Source organism: Aptenodytes forsteri, unplaced genomic scaffold (genome assembly GCF_000699145.1).
Source record: "Aptenodytes forsteri isolate BGI_AS27 unplaced genomic scaffold, ASM69914v1 Scaffold72, whole genome shotgun sequence".
NCBI classification, from domain to species: domain Eukaryota; kingdom Metazoa; phylum Chordata; class Aves; order Sphenisciformes; family Spheniscidae; genus Aptenodytes; species Aptenodytes forsteri.
Window position 1 is genome coordinate 1,547,264 of NW_008796193.1, and position 24,003 is coordinate 1,571,266.

General features: G+C 58.0%; 1 protein-coding gene across 1 annotated transcript; it reads right to left on the reverse strand.

Moving 5' to 3' along the window:
* Positions 1-15: 15 nt before the first annotated feature.
* On the reverse strand, positions 16-21,741 carry EFNB1 (ephrin B1). The gene is made up of 4 exons (XM_009287992.2): positions 21,466-21,741; positions 3,031-3,123; positions 1,853-1,981; positions 16-838 (listed from the first exon to the last, which is right to left on the reverse strand). Exons 1-4 carry the CDS (start codon positions 21,737-21,739, stop codon positions 450-452), a joined length of 885 nt encoding a protein of 294 aa, XP_009286267.1. The 5' UTR covers positions 21,740-21,741; the 3' UTR covers positions 16-449.
* Between the last annotated feature and the right edge of the window lie 2,262 nt (positions 21,742-24,003).

Here is a 24,003-nt window from a genome sequence, read left to right on the forward strand (position 1 = left end):
GGGCCCCAGCGCCGGCTGATGCGGCGCCAGGCCGCACGGGCATTCACACAAGGACGTATGGGTGACGCAGAGAAATCCCAAAACGAAAAGGGGAGGTGGAGTCTCCGGGTTTGATGGCGGGGCCCGAGCCGAGCACGGAAAGGCACAGCGCCCACCCCCCGGCCGGCCACAGTCTGGAGAAGAAGAGGAGGATGCTGAAGGCTCACCCTCAAGTCTCGGGATTACAAAAGCTGAGAACTACAAAACTAAATACAAAGGGGAGAATCAGCACGCGAGTGAGCCATCCGCTCTCCGGCGCCGGACCCTGGCGCTCCCTGCGCCGTGCCGTGGGGTTCGTTTCACTTCCTCCCTCCCGGCGCCAGACCGCCCGTGGGGAGACCCGGGGGGCAGCTGCCCCCCGCGCTCGGCGCTCCCGTGCTCCTGCATCGGCGGCTTGCCCAGGCTGCTCCTCACACCTTGTAGTAAATGTTGGCTGGGCTCTGGGGGGGCATCTCCTGGACAATGTAGACGGGGTGCCCGTAGTCCCCGCTCACCTTCTCGTAGTGCGGGCAGTAGTTGTTCTCTGTAGTCCGTAAGGGGATGATGATGTCGCTGGGCTCGGAGCCCGCGTTCCCGCTGCATTTCGGGCTGGCCAAGGTGCTGAGGGACAAGGCTGCGGCTCGCTGCTGCGTGTGCTTCCGGTGCCGCTTGCGGATCTTGATCAGGAGGACGACGAGGAAGATGATGATGAGGATGAAGATGACGCAGCCGGCACCAATCGCCGCAAAGACGGCCACCTTGGAGCTCAAGAAGCCATCGCTGGGACCTTGGGTCTCCTGGCCATCCTGGTTGACAGAGCCTACAAGGCAAGGGGAGAGGGGTGTCAGAGCCTGGTGGGCAGCCTGCGCCCCACCTCTGTGAGGGGCTCCACGCAGCTGGTTCCATGCTCCATCCATGCACGGATCGCACCCTGCGGGGTGGGTGAGCCCTGGATCATAGCAGGCTCTGGGCAGGGCAGGCAGGAGCCCTGGACATCTGCAGAGGAGGGACCACGTGCCCTCTCCCCCACCCTGCATTGCTGCTCCCCCTTTCCACCCCCATGGCCGATGGACCGGAGCGCTGCTCGTGTCCGGGTAACGACCAGACCAGACCCCGGGAGACTCTGCCCTCCACAACAGACCTGGACACTCTGGTGAAAGTGGGCTCTAATACCTGGAGCCCCACGATATCCAATTACTGACCCCTCGCCTCCTCCTGACCCCCGGGCCAGGGCAGCCCCAGCCCCCCGAAGGGAGAGTGCTTGGCTGGCCATACCGGGCGAGAAGAAAAGAGCAACTCTTCCCTACTTCATCTGATTTCACTTTTCTCTCAGCAGGGTCAGGAACTCAGGAAACCACCTTCAAAGGGCTTTCACACTGGCTCAGCTCAAAAACCCAAGGACCTAACCTCCTCCAAGCCCTCTCAGATGTACTGCGAGGAACAGATGGGCAGTGAGGAGGAGGAGGAGGAGGAGGAGAGTGCTGAAACAGCACTTCCCTGCAAAGCTCCTGCCAGGACATACCAGAGCTGGGAAAACAAACCCGAGCTGCTCCGCACCGCAGCCTGGCTGTCTGCGTGAGCCAAGCGGTCCCCGGCCAGAAGGCGCAGGGCTGGGGCGAGGAGATGCTGCGAGCAGTGGGGATGGCAGAGACGGGCACAACGCTTACGGGAAACCCATCTGTATTCCTGCTCCGGAGCGCCTGGTATCCCCGGGATCCATGCAACAAGCCCGGCTTGGAGCTGCTCTGCCGGCAGCAGCTACCTGCCAACCTCCGGCCCCGACGGCAGGCAGAGCCCCCCATCCCTCTCCTGGGGTGTCCCCAGCAAAACCCACCCGGCTTGCCGGGCTCCTCCACCGCGGGGACCTTGCTGCGCGGGCTCTGTGTGATGATTTTCACGGTGTTGTCGGACTCCTTGCTCGGCCGACTTGTTGTCAACTGCTCTGGGATCACTGCGTTCGGATCTGGGGAGGAGAAGGAGGGGATTGTGAGAAACCTCGAGTCAACCTGGACGGCAGCAGCTCACTCCCCCACCTAAAGAGCAACTGCCCCCAAAATCCCAGCCAGCCACCCCCCACGGGGCACAAGGGAGATGCAGGAGCAATGGGAGCTGCCGAGAGCAACAGAGCAAGGCTGAGCTGCTTCACGGCTTGTGGGAAGCAGCTTCCCACTCTAATCCCCCCTGCTTTTATGTTTTCTGAGCTCCCATGCGTGGGCTGGGGCAAGTTTCTTGCACAGGCAGTGGGAGGAACGGGAAGGGAAGGGAGCCTGCCAAGGCTGCAGCACTGCTTCTTCTGTTTATTATAAATATTGGCCCCAAAGTGAAAACACAATAATGAAAAGCAGCCACCAGGAGCTCTGCATCCGAGTCGGGGGCCAAAACGAGCCCGGGGCATCGTTGGGGCTGAGAGGCACCCAGCAGCTCGGGACGGGAGGTGTTGGGGAGCTTCTTCCAGGAGAAGAGCACACTCTGCCACAGCACCACCGTCAGCAATACCCTCCGTGTCCTGCTGCCACCATTGGCCTGGGTTGTCCCCACAACGTGGTGGCCACCGCCACTAAGAGCTGCCAGGACCCCACTGAGCCCAAGCACTAATGCCTGCCCAGCTCGAACCCCTCCTCGGGTGCCCGGCAAGTCACAGGGGCACCGTCCGTGCCAACCCCCCCACCGATGCACTTGCACAGTTCATGGGTCCCGCGCTGAGCTAGCTTCCCACCGGGACACCAACCACGAGGTTACGCAGAACAATTACTCCATTTTAATCCCAATGCACCAAACATGTGCAAGTGTTGGCAAAAGAGAAATGGGAGAAAAGAAGATCCTAAAAACGAAATTCTGCTGAACTAACCCAGGAGGCCTCCCAGGCTCCAGGGAGCAGCTGGTCTGGCCTCAGTTTCCCCAGAATCCAGAACACCCCACCACAGCAGGACAGGGGCCCTGGTTCAGGGGCCAACATTTTGCTGGACAAGGGCATTTCGGCGATGGGAGACCTCAGGACGCAGAAGGACTCACCCTGCCCCACTTTCATGACAATCTTCATGGAGCGCGTCTGGCAGACCCCTCCTTCCCGGTTCTCCAGGCCATCCAGCGTCCCGTTGGAAGTGGCTGCAAGAAAAGAGAGGGAGCGTTAGGCAGGGTTCCTGGGCGCTGGAAGGGCACCGCTGGACATGTCCCAGCTCTCCCCGGGCACTGCTGGGCAGGTCCCCGCTGTCCCCAGGCACCCCGAGGGACCCAGCAGGACCTCGGCACCTCCTCATGCGAGAGCTCACTCCTGACCCCCCTGCTGCAGCCACTTCTTCATGCCCCAGTCCGGAGCCCACCGCAAGTGTTTAATACACTGAGTTGTTGTTTTTTGCACCTTCAAAAGATGTTTGCAGTGGTGAGGATGTGATCCTTCCAGCTTCCCCTGGCTGCCACATCCACACAAGCAAGCCATTCTCCGCGCCTGCACCCTCCTCCCCCTTTAATTCCTGGATAATTTCCTTTGCTCCTTGGTGTATAATAGGAACACATGCATATGCACAGTTTAAATTATACATATATAATTACACCCTGTGCCTCAGTAAAGAATGTAAACTCAGAGCCCCAATGGGGTTGAGTGGCTTTAATTGCAGGGCAGAAGTCAGTTAAATTCACATTAACTTTTTGCTTTAGACGGCACAGATTTTTAAGCCTTTAGATCCTGCGGGAGCGCAGGGAGCTGCACGTCTCCCGCTGCCACCAAGCAGGAAAGGACCCCCACCCACACGCCCGCCAACCCTCTGCCACGGTGGGGACAGCTCGAGGCGGGGGGGGGACACGAGAGAAAAAAAAAACCCAAACCAGAGGATTACAGGATTAAGCACCCAAATGGCAGCTTCTGCTAAACATACTCGAAAAACTGGTTTCTGGCCCCAAAAGGGCCCTCGTCGCCGGCAGCAGCGAGCTCCCGGTGGATGCTGTGCCGAGATGGGTGATGGGCTGGGCGGCTCTGGCACGCAGCCGGCTCTCCCCGGTGACCGGGGACGGTTCTCAAGCCGGCACCTCCATCCACCAGGGCAAACACAAACCATCCCGGTGCTCCACCAAATCCAGGCACGGGGATTTATTCACTCAGGGAAGCAACAAAACCTGGGAGGAGCACGGCGACGGCATACGGCACGAGCAGGGCTTAGGAAAGGCGATGCAATGGAGAATCACGAAGCTACGGGGATAATTTTACAGAGACAAGGCAGTGAAGCAAAGCAGGATTCAGCCAGCACAGTACAGCCAACACCTAGCCCGAGCCTCAATGCCAAAACTCAGCCCCGGGGTCTCAGGTTGCCTGTGCAGCCCAATTCCTGCCTCCGCCCCGCAAAAACTCGGGCTTGGGGAGGGCGGGTGACTGATGGTCAGTGGGGACGAATCCATCAGACCCCGCTGGGTGTCGGCGAGGAGGTGATGGGAAGAGGCTGGGTTACGGAGCAAGGTCTTTCTTTTTTCTTCTGTGCTTCCTTTCCAGCCGCAGGACCCTCGGGTGCCTCGATGAGGACTCGATGCTGGGCTACGCTGGAAAACAAGCTTGGATCACACCAGGATGCAAGCTCAAAGTCCACCAGCTCCGTCCAAACGCCTCTGTGTAATCAAGGCTCTCGTGTGAAACACTAGCAAATGTTTTACTAATCAGAAAGTCATCGGGATGTTTGCTGAGCTATCGCCTCTCCCGCGACGGGGTTCTGCCTGCCAGCAGCTCCCTGGCCGGAGCCGTACATCCACGCATCTGGGATTCGCTGGCAGGCGTTTTGACAGGAGCACTGTCAGCACAAATCCCGATGCAAACGCCTGGGAAACCGGAGAAACATCCCCCTACAGCCTGCACAAGCTCTTCCCAACGTGAACCGGAGTCAGGGGCCTGAGCAAAAACTCCGCATAAAAACACCTCAGGGAGCTAACTCCGGCAGAAGGCACAGAAGCCCAGTTCTACCAGGCCAAAGGCACTGGTTTTGGGATGAAATAAGCCGATACGTCCCAGCTCATGGCCCTGAAGCAGTTCCATGAACAGCTTCCCAGCACCATGCCATGGGTTGCTCTATCTCGAACAGACTTCACCCATTCATGCTGCAACACAGCGGGACAGGGGAAAACACAGCAGTCTGTAAAAACCAGCTTCTGCGAGAGCTCATAAGGTCTTATTTGTAAGGTAATAATTATATCAAAACGATCTACAGAGTAAGTATGGCTCGAGTGTGGGGAACTAGGAGATCCTGCAAAGGTAGAGCACACAGCAGTAACGGGAGACAGCAGTTCCTCCAAAATAACTACAAAGACGTTGCATTCGGATACGACAAAAATATTAAAGGTCCAAACAGGACAGAGGAATGGCAGCTGGAGTCACAGGGACGGAGAAGGGGACACAGCTGAGCATCCTTCCTCCCGCGCCGCACACAGGACTTTGTTCAAGAAGCCTCTTCTTGTTCTGATCATAATAATGATGAGGGGAGAAAGTAGCTTTGAAAGGGAACTGCATGAAAAAAAATGAAGCAGCTACTTGAGGGAACATAAAAAGGGGCAGCTAAAAGGGTAAAACACTTGCAAAAACCATGGTGATTGTCTCCGGTGCAGCCTCTTGAAACAAGGACACACGCTGCCACGCTCCATATAGATCCAAAATGGGCCAAACCAAAGCAAAGCAAGATGCTCCACACAGCCAGCCAGGCTTCCAAAAGTCAAAATCCCATCCAAATGGCTAAAAGAGTACAACTTCTGGCAAGTTTTATATAAACACGTAGGACAGACTGACGTGTTGCTGAGAAGCAGGTCCGGAGGCAGGCGGGGGTCTGCAGCCGGGGTGTCCCCACCGACCCATGGGCAGGGTGCTGCGGCGGCGGCACTGCAGGCTCCTCCGTTGCACTTCACTGCAAAGCTCAGAGATGGAGAGCTGATCCTCCCGCTGTTTCTTGCTTTCACAGTGGAAGATTTACCAGCAGAAAGCCACAGGATCAGGCCCGAGGCCAGCACCACTCCAGCAGAGACACGCAATCCGGGAGGCACCTGGCGAGCAGCGAGACGAAAGCCCAAAGCGTCTGTGATACTTGCTGCTGCGCTTGCGGAAGAGCAGCGGAGGCACCACCGATCCTCAACGGCGGATGAAATTCAGCATCAATAAATGCATGGTAATGCAGAAGAGAAGGTTAAACACACAGGCACAGCAGTGGGCTGCAGGGAGAGGCGAGAGGCAGCCCTGAGCTCGGGGAGAGGTGGGCGCAGGGCGGTAGCACGAGGCAGAGCTATAAAATGACGAGTGAAGACAGGCAGGGAGCTGGGGATACCCAGGGGAATAGGAAATGGCAGGTCTCAAACGACGGCCGTGATCTCCACACGCCACATTTGCAACGTGCAGCTCCGTCGCATCAGCAAGGCTTGATCCGGCCAGCCCCAGCAACGCGGAGCGTATGGGAGCATTTTCCTGCCCCCCTTCCATTTTGGAGGGACTTACAGTTTGGCTGTAGGATCAGGAGAGCAAAAGCAGCCTCTGGACAGATGACTTCTACTCAGGCTTAAAGAAAAGGCCTCTCCCAGCCCGGAGAGCTATTAGATGCCTTTGCCTTAATGAAGCATTAAGCCTCAGGCTGCTGAGTGATGAGGATTTAACATTGATACCATTAACCATGTAATTGCTTGTCAATTGAGAAGAGATGCTCAGCCTGCATGGAAGCACAGGGAGGACCTCTGCTTGCTGGCACAACTCACCCCAGTCCTTGGGCAGGAGACCAGCGAAATGCCAAGTCCCAGCCCAATGACACAGGCCAGCCAACTGGGACAGACACCTCTGTGGGGAGGAGAACCCCAGCAACCCCATGTTTCCACCTCCAGCAGCAAGCAGTGCCACGTGCTGTCCCCAGTGCACCACACTCTGCCTCCCCACCGCTAGCATTCAGAGCGTCACCGTAGTTTTTCTTCCTTCCCTAAAAATATTTCAAATGAGAACTTGGGTTTTGGCAGATGGGAGACTCTGGAAGTAATACCTGGCAGCAGATGAAGGCAAGGGTCTCTTAAATGGTCAGCTTTGGACAGAGCAAGACGTTTGGTTTCTCTTCTAGATTCCCTCTAGCAGGACTCCATTATGATTTGGGCCCCAAAGCACAATTAATGTGCTGAGACTGTAGCGAATCCAAGTCTCTTTCCTTTTATTATTCTTAATTACTCTTCCATCTGTGCACCACAGCCCTGCTCCAGACCCAGCCAGGCGCTGCGTGGATGCAGCCCGAATGCTCGCCCCGTGATCCCCTCCTCGCTCCCAGACCTGTCCAAGATTCACGTTTCCATCACACAGCCTTAGGTGGAGGCGGCAGCATCCCATCGGCACCGCCGCCGCCCGCTGCCAGGGCTTCAGGGTGCCCCCGCAGCCTGACCCCAATCCCGCCGGAGCAGATGGGGTGGTGGGAAGGCACTGACCGACCTTGCTGAGGGGCAGCTGGTGTAGAACAGGCTCAGATCAGCTACAGCTCAGTCAGGACACCCACACCAGGCTGAAAGCCCCTCTCTGCACAGGTAAAGACCCTACGGGTGGCCCTGAGGATATGCCTCACGCATCTCCGGTGTGCTCAGACACTGTGCCAACAGACCCTTGCGCAAATCTGCAAGCAGACTCTAGTTAACATAAAAATCCAGCTCATGTCACCTTCCCTGTCCTCCAAGACTTTCAAGTTGTTTTATGCACCCTCAGTACCGAGGTGCGGGTGTTACATTGGTAGAGCTGTTGCATTGGTACGGGTGTTGTTGCATCAGCAGAGGTGCCGCACCGGTGCCCAGCCCCGTCACGGCCATCCCCATCCCAGGCCGGGGGTCTCACCCCAGAGGAATCTGCAGAGCCACTTCCAGGTCACCGAGCAGAGGCACCCGCCTGCTCCACTGCACACAAATGCCCTGGGGCTGCCCAGAGAGCGTGGCTTGGTTGCAGCCCCCCTTCTCCTCCTCTCCGGCAGAGCTGGGAGGCAGCAGGGGCATGCAGCCCTGCTGCACACAGCCTACACTCACGGTATCACCACTATTATTATTTCCTTCCCGAGCCACGCTGAAGGGAGGTGAGCCCACCGCCTCCTCCCCGCACACATCACCCCAAAGCCCTTTCCGACAGCTCCGGCACATTCGCTGGGTCTGCTGCCAGAGCAAGGGCAGGGGCTGCGCGGGGGGAGCCGAGCCCCACGCTGTCACGCTGCCAGCAAGGCCGGCAGCAGCCTTCCAGCCCAGAGGCAGCTGCACCGGGAAGGGGCCCTGAAGCCCCAGAAATGCGTGTGCAAGCCAGCCCAGCCCTGTCCCGTCCCTAAACGGCTGCAGGAGGTGCAAGGCTAGGGTTTCACACACCCTCCTGGCAGCTCAAGAGCTGCTCCAGCCTCCCAGTCTGCTATGGAAAGAGAAGAGCCGAGCAGCCTCGTCCTCCTGCACTGCTAACCCCGGGGGTGCCCTGGGGTGCAGGGGGCTGCCCCCTCCCCAGCTCACCGCCCCAGCCATGCCACAGTGTCCCAGAGGACACTGCTGGGTCCACGCAGCCGGCCAGTCGACTGATGCCACGGTGCCAACTGGGATTTCTCTGTCCCCCACACCTACGCTGGGCATGCAAGACTGACCGCGGGTCAGCCTGCAGACAGCCCGCACTGCCCCGGGTCCCTTCTCCCCGCCGACCCCGGTGGGCACCAGGTGGTAACTACCACGGGCAGGCATCCTCAGCCTGCCCACCCGGCAGCTGCCACCGTCACCTACTCCCCATTACCCAAAAAACCCCTTCTGGCAGGAAAAAGCTCTGTCCAGTCTGCTCCGTGCACGGCGGTGGCTGTTGCCACGGGGTAGGAAACACGCGGAGGTCCTCAGAGCTGGGGACATCCATCACAACCTTCCCACTCTGCCCTGCCAGCTTCCAAAGCACCCTGAGACCCAAACCTGAGTTTCACAAGCAACACCCTCCCTGTGCATTATCTGCATCCTCCTCTTTGCTCCTCAGGGTTTACTGTCTCAGGATCCCGCAAACACAAACAGCTCGGAAAAACATGGGTGTTTCCTAGAACACAGCCCGTCCCAGGACTGCAGGAGCTGAGTTTTCGAAGCACTGAATGGCAAACCCTCCTTGTGTCCCAGCAATCAGTTTCAGGTTCCCTCTGCCTGCAGCACAGCAACTCTTGGGGTCAGGGAAACACCACCGAAGGGACGCGGAGCCCGCGTCCTCCCCTCTGCCTCCGCAGGGGACGAACAGGGATCCCAGCAGGTTACACCCACCGAACCGAGGGCTGACCACTGCAGGCTGCAGGAGAAGCAGCGGTGGGATCCACACCAGCGTGCACTGGGTGATGGTGTGCCGAGGTTCATGGCCATGCTGCTCCTCCAGCATAGCCATGAAGACTCCCACCGCCACTGCTTCATGTGCAGAGCCAGGTGTGGGCGCACAGTTTGCCTCCACAGCTCCCTCCAGCCCTTGGCTCCAGTTTTGCTGACGGCCTCAACCCGCCGGAGCAGCTGGGAGCCGCGAGCAGAGGCGGCTCTTAGGGCTCAGCTGGCACGGCAGGAGCCGCAGCAGAGCAGCACGGTCCCAACCCAACTCCTGCGGGCGCAGCCGCACCGGCCCATCTGCCGGCGTACGCCCACGCCAAGCGGGGCGCAGAGCTGGAGGGGCACACAGCAAACCCAGTTGCCAGCCGACACAAAGGTCCTGTTCATGGCCGTGGTGCTCGGAGGGGATGTCAGCTCTCCGAAGTGCTACGTCCTCCTGGCAAGCCTTCGAGCACCCGAGTGCGGCTGGAGGGGAGGGGGATGTTAACGCCTGCCAGCACCACACGCCCAGCCCTGGAATTGCCTGGCTAAATAAACAGATTTTATATATAAAAACATGCAGCTCTCCCTGCACTGGGGAGGGAAATGCCAGCCTCCCCACCGCAACCTCGCACTGAGTCCTTCCATCAAGGAGGAGCAAGCAGGTATGGCCAAGCGCTGGTGGGTCTCCAAGCAAGGTATGATGAAATGACCTAACGGTGCTGATTCAGGCCGCATTGACTATAGTAATCATTTTGTGTTGTTGCAAAACCCCACAAATTTTTGCTGTCGAAGGGACAGCCTGGTGTACTGCTCTGGTCCGCTCCCACTGGCTGGGGCCAAGGTACAGCAGAGGAACCCGGGGCTTCACCTCCATCCTCCCCACACACACACGGCAAGCAGGGGACGGCCGGGGTGACTGCAGAGGACGGACCGCTCGCCGCATGCCCTGGGGAACCCGGACATCCCAGCCTGCGCTTCTTGCTCCAGCAAACAGCAAACACACCGCAATGTGAAAATCACCAGGTTCAAATACGCCTCTGGAAATAGGAATGAAAACGATTGCACTGGGTCTGGCTGGGATGGAATTCACCTCCTCATGGCCAGGGTCAGCGCCCCACAAAGATAATATTAAATTAACCGTTATAAAGAGCAGCAGCTACGTTCACAAAGCGCAGGTCCAGCAGCGCCAGCCGGGTTAAGGGGGTAAGAAGGGACACACCCACACACATCCTCGTGTGCCACAGCACCACTCCCAGACCTAAGCACTGGTTTGGGACTGTCTAGGGTGCCTTCTGGGGCGAAGGGAGAACAACAGGCAAACACTGAAGTATTGCATAGAAAAAGACACTTTAACACAAGTAATGCTTAAGTGAAAACCTAATTTCCCATTAAAACAGGTTTCTGATGGAAAAATTATAACCAACCCTAATTAGCATCATAATTAAGAGCCACAGCTACATCACAGGTAACCTCATCAAGGCCGGAAAGCACTTCTTGGTTCCAAGACCACTGCTTGCTTACTCGCTCGCAAGCCCTTTTGCACCAATGCTGCCGAGACGTCCACGTAGACAAGCTGTGCAAGCTCCCAACATCCCCGTCCCGCGCCAGGGAGCACGTGCAGCCTCGCTCCCCGCACAGCTCAGGGGGACCAGGGCACTAAATAAAGCCTTTGTCTTCAGGTCTATCCACCCCCTTCCAAAAAAAAAAGAGGGCGTCGGTGGAAGAGAAAGGTTATTTGCACAGTCTCTGCGGTAGCCCCAAGCAGCTGGTTATAGGTCAGGAAAAAAGTGCCATGTAATTCTCCACCTGATGCTCTGCCAGAGTCGTTTGTGGGCCCCGCTGGGAGCAGGAGAGGAGGAAAGCACTTATTGCGTTTTAACAGGGTGTAAATCTCTTCAGTTAGGTAGCAAAACATCTGCGACCGACTGAGAAATCTGTTGTGAAGGGTCTGGAGAGGGACTCGCCGGGGGACAGTGCCACTCTCCCGCCAGCGAGGCCGATGCCAACGCCAGCTCCTCCTCGCACGTGAGATGCTGCACAGCGGGATGAGGGGACACGGAGCCAGCGCTGCGCGCTGAGACCGCAGCTGCGGGGTGGGCTGAGCTTGGGCTACGCCATCGCTGCCTGGGTGCCGGGCTGGAGGCGGCTCAGAGAAAATTCAAAGTTATCAGGGACCGGAGAGGCTGATTCATGTGCAAATCTTCTGCCTGGGAGAGCGTGTGGAGCCGAGGAGGTGCAGGGCAGCAGGGAGGGACTGGAGCTCAGGGTGCGCTGTGGGACAGCCGGGAGGAAACCCCACTGCAATTAAAGGTAGACTTTGCATAAGCATCAGGAATCTGCTGGCAGCGGGGAAGTTTACATTGGTGCAATTCCTGGCCCAGAGTTGCAAATAACCCCACAGCCGGGACAGGAGTCAGCCCTGCTTCCACGGGGGGAGCAGTCGCTGCTGCCATGCACCCACCAGTGTTGCATCCACGCGAGGACTGGAGCCTGGCCTGGAGCAGGATCACCCTCGGCTCACAGCACTTCATCCCACGTCAGCCGGAGCAGGAGCTCGCTGACATCTCTGCACAGCAGCACCCATGGCAGCAAGCACGGCAGCACCCGCGCTGCCCCAGCAAGGGGCCATCGGCTGCAGAGCTGACACGTCGCCCTCGGGTCCCAGCAGGACCCCAAGGAGGTGGTCTCAGCTGTCTGCTCCAGGAGGACACCGGCACACGGACCTAATGGTCTCCAGCAACACCCCAAGTTACAGGATTTGGAGATTTCCAATATAAGCTAAATAAGCCCCTGACTATCCAGATGAGGACTTGCCCACTTGTTGAGTGAAGGATGGAGGAAAGGGTCTCTCTGCCCCCCAAGTTAGGGCCAACCCCCATTGCAGAGGGGGGAGCAGCTGACCCCACTGCTCCCCACCATCCCGCCACAGCCGGCTCTCAATTAGCTGTGTTAACACCCACTCCGCGCTGCCAGGCGGGATCAAAGAGCACAGTCATTACACAGCAGCAGCAGAAAAATCATCATTCCTAGGGCAAAGAAACTTCAAATGGCGAGTAAAACCAATTCTCCCCAGAAAGGCAAGCTTTTAAAGGTGCCGCACGCAACCTGGGCAGCCCTCCCCAGCACAGCCAGCCTGGTCAAGAGGCATTCAAAACACAGATCATTAGAAATTAGAGAGATGGAAAAGCGCCATGCATCGCAATTCATTAACGCCAAACCTGCTTGCACCCTGCACGTCTCACAGTCCAAGTGCGGCGGTGCCCCCCCCCCCCCACCCCGCCACAGCCGGCTCTCAATTAGCTGTGTTAACACCCACTCCGCGCTGCCAGGCGGGATCAAAGAGCACAGTCATTACACAGCAGCAGCAGAAAAATCATCATTCCTAGGGCAAAGAAACTTCAAATGGCAAGTAAAACCAATTCTCCCCAGAAAGGCAAGCTTTTAAAGGTGCCGCACGCAACCTGGGCAGCCCTCCCCAGCACAGCCAGCCTGGTCAAGAGGCATTCAAAACACAGATCATTAGAAATTAGAGAGATGGAAAAGCGCCATGCATCGCAATTCATTAACGCCAAACCTGCTTGCACCCTGCACGTCTCACAGTCCAAGTGCGGCGGTGCTTTTTGGAGCCACCAGCGTGCTCTTGGTCCGACAGCCAGCACCCACGGCCGCACAGGCACGCCCCGGGCGATCGCCCAGCATCCCAGCTTGCAGCTGAAGCTACAACACGCAGCCTTTCACGCCAGGTCCGAGCCGCAGCGGTGCCTGCACGCCTCTTCCCGGTGCCCTGGCAGCAAGAAAGCACCGTTGGTACAGGAGCAGTAGAGAGTGCAACAGGGATCCCAGGGGAAAAGCTGGGGAGAAGGTCTTGATGAAGAAGTGGTTATTTAAAAAAATATGCCAAGGAAGTAGCTGCCTGCATTATCTGCTGCAGATCCTTCCCAGCTGCTCCTGTGTGCTGGGATTTTTTTCAAGTCTTCGTCAAGCTGAAGGCTTCTTCTGCTTTTCAAGTCTCTAACTGAAAGTTTAGTCCAAAAGGAGCCAAGTTTTAATCTCTTCCAGTGTTATGGACAAAGCCCTCGTAGGTGACCATCACCGAAGAGCAGGGTCCATCAGGGTCCATGCACCTGCAGCTCCAGAGGATTCCCTGGGGTCCCCGTGCCCCACTGCTGCGGACCTGCCGGGGGGAGCAGGGGCTGGAAGGGAAGGAAGAAGACGGGGGCAGAGGCATGGCCACAGTGTGCACCACAAAACCAAAGGGACTGCTTTAGTATTAGCCCTCCACCACAGCTGCAAAGGGAGCACCTTTTGGGGGGGACAGGCAGAGTCGCACTGCCCCAGCAGCGTCAAGGGGTGCGGAGCAGGATCAGGCAGGCGATGCAAGCTGGATGTCACCTCCTTGCTACCGTCACCTGGGCTGCACGTCACCTCTGCACATCACCTCGGTTTTCAGGAGCACCAAAGAGTTAAATATGTTTTATTTTCTACTAAAGGGTCACGTCAGTGTTAAAGAGATGCTCTTAGAAATCGTTTCTCCTGGGGAAGAGCATCCTCGGATGCGGGCAGCCCGTCTCCCCGGGCAGACACAACCCGGTGCCCGGGGTGCTTTTTGGAGCCACCAGCGTGCTCTTGGTCCGACAGCCAGCACCCCACGGCCGACAGGCACGCCCCGGGCGATCGCCCAGCATCCCAGCTTGCAGCTGAAGCTACAACACGCAGCCTTTCACGCCAGGTCCGAGCCGCAGCGGTGCCTGAACGCCTCTTCCCGGTGCCCTGGCAGCAAGAAAGCACCGTTGGTACAGGAGCAGTAGAGAGTGCAACAGGGATCCCAGGGGAAAAGCTGGGGAGAAGGTCTTGATGAAGAAGTGGTTATTTAAAAAAATATGCCAAGGAAGTAGCTGCCTGCATTATCTGCTGCAGATCCTTCCCAGCTGCTCCTGTGTGCTGGGATTTTTTTCAAGTCTTCGTCAAGCTGAAGGCTTCTTCTGCTTTTCAAGTCTCTAACTGAAAGTTTAGTCCAAAAGGAGCCAAGTTTTAATCTCTTCCAGTGTTATGGACAAAGCCCTCGTAGGTGACCATCACCGAAGAGCAGGGTCCATCAGGGTCCATGCACCTGCAGCTCCAGAGGATTCCCTGGGGTCCCCGTGCCCCACTGCTGCGGACCTGCCGGGGGGAGCAGGGGCTGGAAGGGAAGGAAGAAGACGGGGGCAGAGGCATGGCCACAGTGTGCACCACAAAACCAAAGGGACTGCTTTAGTATTAGCCCTCCACCACAGCTGCAAAGGGAGCACCTTTTGGGGGGGACAGGCAGAGTCGCACTGCCCCAGCAGCGTCAAGGGGTGCGGAGCAGGATCAGGCAGGCGATGCAAGCTGGATGTCACCTCCTTGCTACCGTCACCTGGGCTGCACGTCACCTCTGCACATCACCTCGGTTTTCAGGAGCACCAAAGAGTTAAATATGTTTTATTTTCTACTAAAGGGTCACGTCAGTGTTAAAGAGATGCTCTTAGAAATCGTTTCTCCTGGGGAAGAGCATCCTCGGATGCGGGCAGCCCGTCTCCCCGGGCAGACACAACCCGGTGCCCGGCTGCCTGCGGCAGGGAGAGCCCTTGGCCGTGCAAGAGCTGCGGGCAGCTGCCCACCGGGTGCAGGCAGGGGCTGGCTTGCCCAGCAGCCAGAGAGTTAAGCGGGCACCGGCACCCCTGGCCGGGGTCTTTGTTGCAGGCAGGGCCCCAGATCAAAGCGCTGGGTATTTACCTCCTGGCTGGGTGTGGGACACTGGCCCTTTCTGATAGGGCTTTTCATCCCTATTAGGGCCGTGAAAGGCTGAGCTATGAGATCAGCTGCCAGGGGCTGTCCGGGGACAGCGCTGAGCCGAAAAGGTCAGGAGGGAGGAGGAGAAGAGAAAAGAGGCAGAGGCTTAAGGGACAGGGCTCAACAAAATCGCATTTACTGTGGTCACGGTCTTCAGACAAGCCTCCAAGACAAGGAACCGCGTGTTGTCTAAGGGCCATTATTTGGGTTTGACATGTCCAGCGCCCGGGCTTTGAAGTTGGGAGTGGGACACCGTTAGAGACCCATTTGTCTCCGGTGCAAGCCCGCCGGCTCCCACGCAGCATCTCCTGCGGAGAGAGGGTCTCATCCACCCACTGCCAGCAGCTCCCAGCAGGATGGGGATGGAGAAGGAAAGCCAGTCCCCAAAACCAGACGGTTATGCCACCAGGACAGCATTGCTTCGCCCAGGCTTTCCACGTCGCCGCAGGTGTGTCGCAAGCTGGTGGGATGAGGACGCAGCGCATCCACAGAGCACCGGCCCATTTGGGTGAAGAATGAGGAAGCCGGTTAATTGGGTTTTTATCAGCAGAAGTTGATAGCTCTCATCACGGCATCAAACGGCACTTTTGCTTTCAACTCATCTTCACCAAACAAGTTGTGGGACGGAAGATGAGGAGCACATGAAAGTGGCCACATTCAAATGCAATCAGCAAAGAAAGCCAGCAAAGAGCTGGCGGGCTGACAAACCACCCCGGGGGGCTGCACCCGGCCCCCCCCACACCCCCCCGGCACGGCACCCATCGGAGAAGGGCAGCCAGCGTGGCACTCGCCGGGGCAGAAGGAACCAGGGAGGAAATTATTAAATACCAAGGGCTGCAGAAAGGAGCTCAAGCGGCTCCACAGACACTCTCACACATGCTGGCATGGGCTAAAGGCTTCCCAAACCAACGGCAGCTATTTCGGAAGCTGGAGGAGTACAGCCAGAAAAACAAGTATGGCAACGTGTCCCAAAAAGAAAGAAGGAAGGATGATTCTGGCAGTTGGCAGTATATAGGTGACCCCCTTCTCCACGTTGAAGTACAAGCTATGGAAAAATGCTGATGCAGAAAGGCCCGGGGACGAAGCCCACGTTGCAGAGGCAGCGATGGTTTACAACAAATAATTCTTGCCAGGTTAAGTCTAATTGCATCTAAAAACAGAAATGCAAGACAAGGGGTTTAAAGAAACACTCAGGGTAATATATCTGGTCTCGCTGAATCTTGCTGCCAAAAAGTGTTAGATTGGATTACGAACATTATTACATCAAAAATGGATTGAAGGGCTTAAAGACTAACAATAAACAGCAAACGTCTTAGATTTATGGGGCAAACATCTACCAGGGCCTCGCTTTTACTTTAGCATTCTCATCAAATGAGGTCTCCTTCCCTTAAACAGGCTCACAGGAGAGGTAGGACACTGCGACTGCGCCCAGGGACTTGGCAGAGGGATGGGCAAGAGATCCCACCTGCAGAAACACCACAGGGCTGGTTGGCCAAGGCGCTGCCCATCACATCTGCAAACAGCTGCCTGGAGAGCATCAAAAGGCTGAGCGAGGCTTTGCTTGAGGGTCTTCACTCTCCCGCACCCCATCAAACACAGAAAGGGCTGCCAGGACCACCACCACCGTGTCCAAGGATGAAGCAAGCGCTAGGCTGAAGAACACGTCACCCGAGGCAGCTCCTTGCCAGAGCATGGTGGCCACCAGCAGCAGGCAGGGCACTGCTGGGCCGCATCCAGAGCTCCTGCACGGCGAGGAGCCGCGCCGGGAGCTCCTCCTCACACCGCCCCGCTGCCAGGACATCGGGATTAATGCATCTCTATCTAGGCACCTCATTACCAGAGATAGTAAAACTGGAGCAAGTTCAAAGAGTAGCAGCAAACGCAATTAAGAGCTGGAGTGAGTTAGGAGGGGAGGTGGAGAGAGCCGAACCTGCACGGCTGGCTAAGCTGTGGGGGGGCCGGAGCTGCCCACGAGCATCCCAGGAGCACAGGCACCAGGGAGGGGGAGGTCCCATTTGAGTGGGACACGGACAGCCAAGGAAGCAGAGAAAATCATCAGAAACTGGCAAAAACCGGGGCTGAAGGGAAATGTTGGTATGGTCAGGCTCTCGGACCTGGGGCAGATGACCCACAGGCACGAAGCAGGACCCACACCCCACCTCTAGGACAGCACCTTCACAAAACGGTCTTCAGTCTTCATCTTCCTACAGCCTTTTGCTCCTGCTAGCCCAAAAAGCAATCGGATGGATTATTTTTAAGCACTCGGACACATTCTTCCCTCCCATTTCAGCCATTCACAAGCAACCGGCTTCTCTACCAGCTCGGCAGGGGCAAAGGGAGGAGTAACCGCACGCCTGCTAATGAGCCAGAAGCACCTTCTGCCTTGATGAGGATGGTGTGAATGATCCAAACCTCACCACTGGTCCAGGCAATGGCAGCAGCACTCGCATCCACACGCAGGTCTGCAAGTACAAGCTACCCTGGAGTCGCCATCGATCTTTCCAGCAGCCTGCCCATGGCTTTGTGCTTGGCCGAGGGACCCCAAAAGGACTTTCTTTTGGGGCAAAAAGCAAGAATTCATTCCTGTTGGACCTCACCTTCCTACCTCCCACGCAGCACAGCAGGAGGAACCGCCCAGGAGAGCCACCACTGTGCGCTTCTCTCCATCTGCCTGCGGCTTACGATGGTTTTGCAGGGAGGGGACAGGACAGGACACCGGGGACAGGAGACTCCCACCCAGACACCAAAGGCAGGCAGGGAGGCAGCCGCAAGAGACCAAGGACAGAAGAAACCACGGGCTGCCCCGAACCCAAAGTCTGCCATGGAGCAAAACACCCAATTCCCAAATTCCCAACTTCTCTGCCCTCTCAGGGCCCCGTCCCAGGGACGGTGCCCCATGTCCTGCCGGAGCCCCACATCCTCCACCGAGCCTCTGTCTCCAGCGTGGGCCTGCAGGCAGGAGCTGCCGCATCTTGTTCTTTATGAAAAGGCTTAGGAAGAAGCATCACCTTCCCCTGCCCAGCCCCGGGAGAAAAGATGCTTTTAACGAAAGCCTGAGGCTGGCGCGGAGGGGCTCGGTGCAAGGCTTCAGAGAGGATGGGGAGAGGTTACATTCGCTTTCAAAAGCCTTTTTCATTGCTAAGCCGAGGGCTGGGGCCATGTCCCTCCGTGATAAAAGTGGCCCTAAACGAGGCTTGGCATATCCAAGGCGGGGGGGGGAGCAGCGGCTCCGGCGGGGAGGTTTTCCAGCCTCCTGGGGAAGGCAAGGGCCAAGCGGCACACGTCCCGCTGCCGCCCTGCTCCCCTCCACTTCAGCATCGCTTCCCCCCAGCTTAGGGCTGCTGGCAAATGAAAAGGAAGAAAAAAACCTTTTGTGCATCAAGGCAAAGCTTGGGGAGAGGGAGGGGAAGGGGAAAAAAAAAAAAAAGAAAAAAAAAAGACAACACGTGGGTGGTCTGCTTGGGAGACTTTTGACTTTGTTTTTTTGGCTATTTTATTTCTCGGCAGAAAGAGCTCCTGGGGCTGCTCGGCAGAGGGTACGCCCAGATCATAGGAGCATCCTCAGCCCACCCAGGGGCCAAAGTTCAGCTGGCAGCGGCCGCTCGCTCCCAGCGCCGAGGGGGCTCGCTTCAAAGCGCAGAGGAGTCAAGAGAAATTAAAGTCAGAAACGGTCCAAGGAGGGGGCAGAGGGCACTGCCGGCCCTCCGAGGAGAGAGGGGGGAACTCCACAGGGATGCTCTGAGCACCCCGCTCACTGCACCCCTATTCCAGCCCTATACAAGCTCCGAGATGCTGCAACGGGAGACTGGGATCGGAAAATAGAGGTTAAACAGGATTTTATGGCAGTGTCTTGGGAGATCCCCCCACCTTGGGATGAAAGCAGGATTGCATTACAAATATAGAAAAAAACTTCTAGATATGGGAGAAGATTCCCATCGGTGGTAGCAGAATCATATTAAAAAAAAAATGATTGGGCAAAAATGCAATGAGTTTAAAAGCCCCAGCTAAACCCCCGGCTGTGCATCCCATCGGAGCTGCAGCAAGCCAAAGCGATGGTGACCCAGGTGTGCTGGCAGCGTTGGAGGGGAGCTGGCACCGGCTCAAAGCCATGGGGGCCCTTGGGGAGCCGCGTTTGTACTCAGCAGCGCACCGTCGGCCGCTTGTGAAAACGCCACCGAAAGCTACGAGCGGTTGATTTAACTTAAGCAAGAGTTTTCGTGTGAAATGCAAAGCAGCTCCTTACAACTTGTGCAGTTCAGAGCCTGGTAAATCCCTCTGCCTGCACCTTCCTGCCAGACTGCGTTGCAATGCGAGGGACCCCCGTGTTTCTCCTCCCCAGCGCTTCGTTAGGCTCCTGAGCTCATTCTGAGGAACGTATTTGTCTTTGGGGGCTATCTGCAGCCTGAGGGTCCCAGGGGATGTAGCAGCAGGGCACGAGGCAGGACCCTGCTTTCAGCCCTCGTTAGCTTGACGACCGTGCCGCTGCTTGAACTTGACCCCCGAGCACGGAGGAGCTGCTGACCGAGTGCTTCAAGATGTTTGCCCAACATACAAAAGGCAGACTCATGGCTGTGCATTCAGCCCCTCTCCCCACTCTTTGCCCGCTGCAGGGAAAGCTTGCTGTTGAATTAAACCTTGCATCAGCTGAGGGACAGCAGAAGGGCTGACCTTTCGGGGTCCCAGAGCCACCAGGCTGGTGCCAGCCCTGGTTACTCGCGGTAAGGGAGATGGGAGCCTGCAGGGAACCTGTGCCAGGGCTTTTGGCATCCCCACCCCATCCCCAGGGCGCCTGGGCTTGCAGCGAGGGTCGCCTGCACCCCTGACGGCTGCAAAGCTGGTGACCCCACCTGTGCCCCCTGAGTCACACCAGGCAGATGGTCCCAGAACTGGCCAGCGAGGGTGACAGAGCCTCTCTCGGGAGAGACCGGCCCCGCCAAACGGTGACTCAGCCCTGTACAGCCCGCGGTCTCTGCCAGCACCGCCACCGTGCCGAACAGGCTGAGCGGGTTGTTGCGCTAGGCCCTCCCAGCCATCACCCCTCCTACGGCCACACGGTGCCGGGCACAGGTGACCAGAAACCCCTGCGAGCCCCTTTGCCACCGCCCTGTGCCCAGCCACAGGATGCAAGGGTGGGCTCAGGGCTGACCTGCCGGAGCCCATCCCGGCTGTTTTCTCAGCACCAGGTTTACTCAAATTATTCTGCAGCAAAACTACAGCCAGGTCCAGCCCCAGGGAGGGCTTGCTGGGGAAATCCAGGCTGGCAGCATCACCGCGGCACCGCGCTATGGCAGAGCACCTCCTGCCCCCAGCTGCCTGCAACATCCTCGCCACCCCCTCCGAGGGCAAAGATTTCAGGCTAAAAATACATTGTGTACCGACTGGAAAGCACCAGCTCCCACGGCTCAGCGCTCACCTCCCACGCAGGCAGCTGACCTCTGCGCCGGGCTGCTCGCCGGCGAGCCCACGGCACATGACAGCGAGGGGAGAGATGAGCCGTGTGGCCACCGTGCCCTTTGCCAGCTGCTCTGCCGCGGGTTCACAAGCAACGCGCCAAGCCAGGCAGAAACAGCGAGGTTGAGGAGAAGCCGAGCAGGGGAAAAGCGAGCTGGCAGACATCACCGAGTCCAGCACCGCCAGACCGGCTGCCGAGGGAGGGCCGAGCTCCCCCGGAATCCTCCCTCTATCCACGCCGGGGCCAGCACAGGCAGACACATCCCTGTGCGATGGTCCCCTGCAGGCACGGACCACAGGCTCTGAGAAAACTCATCCCTCCTTCCCTCACCCCTCCATAAAGCCACACTATACCAAGAAACAAAGTGAACAAGCCAGTATACAGAATTTTACAGCCATTTAGACCACAGCAAGCACTGGGCACCACCGGCAGCTTCCCGCTGCCGGGGCTGCTCTCGGAGGCAGCACCCAGAGAGGAGGACGAGCATCTCCTCTGTCATTGTTCCTCCCGATCCCAACTGCCCCACTGGGAGCTCCCCGGGGCAAAGCCCTACAAGAAATGCTTTGCCTCCAGCCTCTGAGGAAGATGGCAGCAAAATTAAACTCCGGGTGTGACAATGCTTCAGACACACGCTGCCCCTCCATGCCAGGGCTGACCCCGGCTGGGGGACACGCTCCTGCTCCCGGCCACGGGCAGGGGCAGGGCAGGGGGTACAAGGCACAGCACAGCAGCCAGATACAGGCCGGTGACCCGCTCGGCCAGTGACACATTCCTCTCCCTTCTCCCATCCATGAGGAAATATTTTCCATATGTGTCAGCTGTTTGCACCGGCCAAATCGCGAACAAGCGCCTGGCGACACTCTCCAGGCCCCCGCAGCTCCCCCGAGCTGGGGACAGCAGCGAGGAAGAGGAGGGCGACTCACATGTGATGAAGTAATCCTGCTGCCGCTTGAACTCCAGGCCCATGTAGTTGGGGCTGAACTCCTGAAACTTGATGGTGAAGCGGATCTCCTGCTCGGGCCGGTTGCACGTCACCAGCACATTGGGGTCCATGACGGTGCTGCAGGCATCTGCCTGGTCCTTCTTCACCAGGTACAGCTTGTAGTACTCGTAAGGCTTGGACGGCTCCGCCTTGGGGCAGATAATGTCCAGTTTATCCCCAATCTCCGGGTAGATGACCAGCCCCTTCCCAGTCATGAACCTGGAAGAGAGGAGGGTGAGAGGTTAGCCACACGCTCGAGCGCAGGCAGCGGGGGCCATGCCAACCCATCCCACCCCCGGCAGAGCCCTGCTTTCACACCATTTATTTCATGCTTAAACTCTGCTGCTTTCTCTCCAGAAGATGTTTTTGGACACCACAATAAAGTTCTCCTCTTCATTCACCATCACTGCACATGCAAGGAGCCAGTTCAGGCTCCCACCGATAAAAACAGAGGCTCGCTTGGTTCAGTCCCGCTCCTGACGAGGGTTAGCACCCTTCCCAGACCCAAGCCTGGCACCCAAAAGGGAATAGAGTCTTCCCACAAAGGGCTGCGAAGCAGGCGGGCTGGAGATGCCACGGCTCTGCCCAACAGCCAGGCGAGGAGCCTCCTGCAGGGACAGGCGATAATTAGGCATGGGGAGAAGTCCTGACAATGGGGCGCAGGGAGGGATCCCTTCCACGCCCCGGCTCCCCAAGGAATTCCTGTCCTTAAATGGAAGGGAGGGAAGCATCCTGCAGGACAACTTCTACCAGGCCAGGCTCAACGGCGTGCCCAGGAGCGTGGGAGAACCGGATGGAGAGGAGCAAAGAGGGAGGAAAGCTATTTGGGGCTGGAAGGCAGGGCATTGCGAAGGGAAGGAAGGCAATACGCTGATAATTAGCATTCGAATTTCATTATTGTGGAGCAATACTCTGATTTTTTTTTTCAGCGTGAAGTAGAGGATTAGGGCAACAAGGAGGGAAGCAGCAGAGCATCTACTTTGATGTAGGCAACGTAACGCGTTCTTGATGGAAGATAAGGTGGGAATGGATGTTCCTGCAAAGTTATCTCTGCTGCAACTCCCTCGTGTAATTGGGGCATGGCAAAAACCGAAGCGTGTGCTTTGGCAGGCTGCATGTCCACAGCTTTCCCTTCCACTCCCGGCCGGTCCCTGCCCCATCCCACCGCAGCAGTCGGACGGGGGGACGGGGCCATGAGGACACCTTCTCCCCCCAGCCAGCCGCACCAGCTGGGGCTGCAGGCACCACGGAAGGAAGATCAAACACACAAGACCAACCTGCTCCGTAGCTCTGGTACAAGTCTTAGCAAGAAGCCACGGAGCTGAAACCAGCGCCTGAGCAGCCCAGGCTCCAGGCCTCTGGCTGTGGGAGCCCCAGCAGATCTGCACACCGACCGACCAGGCTTGGAGGAGGCAGGCGGAGCCCGAGCCCACGCACATCCCGATGCCTTTGGCAAGGGCTCCGGAGCTCGGCGCCAGCTGTAGCAGCGGGAGGGACGGCCAGGAGAGACAGACAGACATCAGCTGCACCTCTCCGCCGGGTCGGAGGGGGCAGCCCCGGCGCCCACACCTGCCCAGCCCCAGGAGTGGAGGCGAGGCACAGGGACAGCGGGTACGGTCCCCTTCACCCACACTGCTCCGAATGTGGGAGTTGAATTCAGGCGGGTTATCTGCCCCATCCTCCCTGCCCGGCTGCGGCTCTGCCTCTACCACACCAGCTCCAGCGATACCCGAAGCAGCACCGCGGCCATGGGGCATCAGGCACAGGGGGACAGTCGGGATCATCCCAACCCCGGCACCACCGGTACAGTGGCTGTGCCTTTGCCATGCAAGCTTGCGGGAAGCAATTAAGTTTTGTAAAAGTCATGACTTCTGGAAGAAAGCGACGCAGCAGCCTCACGAAAGAGCAGGAAACTTAACCCCTAAACGGCCTGTGCAGGAAGCAGACTGATGGGTGGCAGGAGAACACCTGCACGCCTGTGGGGACTGTTGGGTGGGGGGGAAACGCTTGCCGGGTGCCGCTGCCCGCTGCCAGAGCCCGGCTCCCATCCCCGGCGCTGCCGGGAGGTGAGCCGCGCTTCGCCTGAACGCTACCAAGTAGGTCAGCTGGCCCCCGGCCAGCACACCGCTTCCAAGGCCTTGGGAGCGATAAAGGCTTCCCCCACCCACGGCCGGAGCCCTGACGCAATCCCAAGAGCCGCGTAGCAGGAGATGCAAAGGAGCCCCTGCCCCTCCCTCCCCTTGCTCACCCTCCCCACCCCGCGCCAGGCCGCAGACATGCAGTGCAAGTGAACACTTGCACGCTCGCTCACGGGTTCCCACCCCGAGAGGCTGCTGGATCCCACACTCGTTTCTCCACGGCTGGGCTGAGTCAGAGGCTTTCTGGCACAGGACTCCCAAGTGACTCAAATTCCCTCCTCCAGCCTCTGCCAGCTCCCTCCTGCCCAGAAGATGCCAAACAGGAAGCCACAAACAAGTCA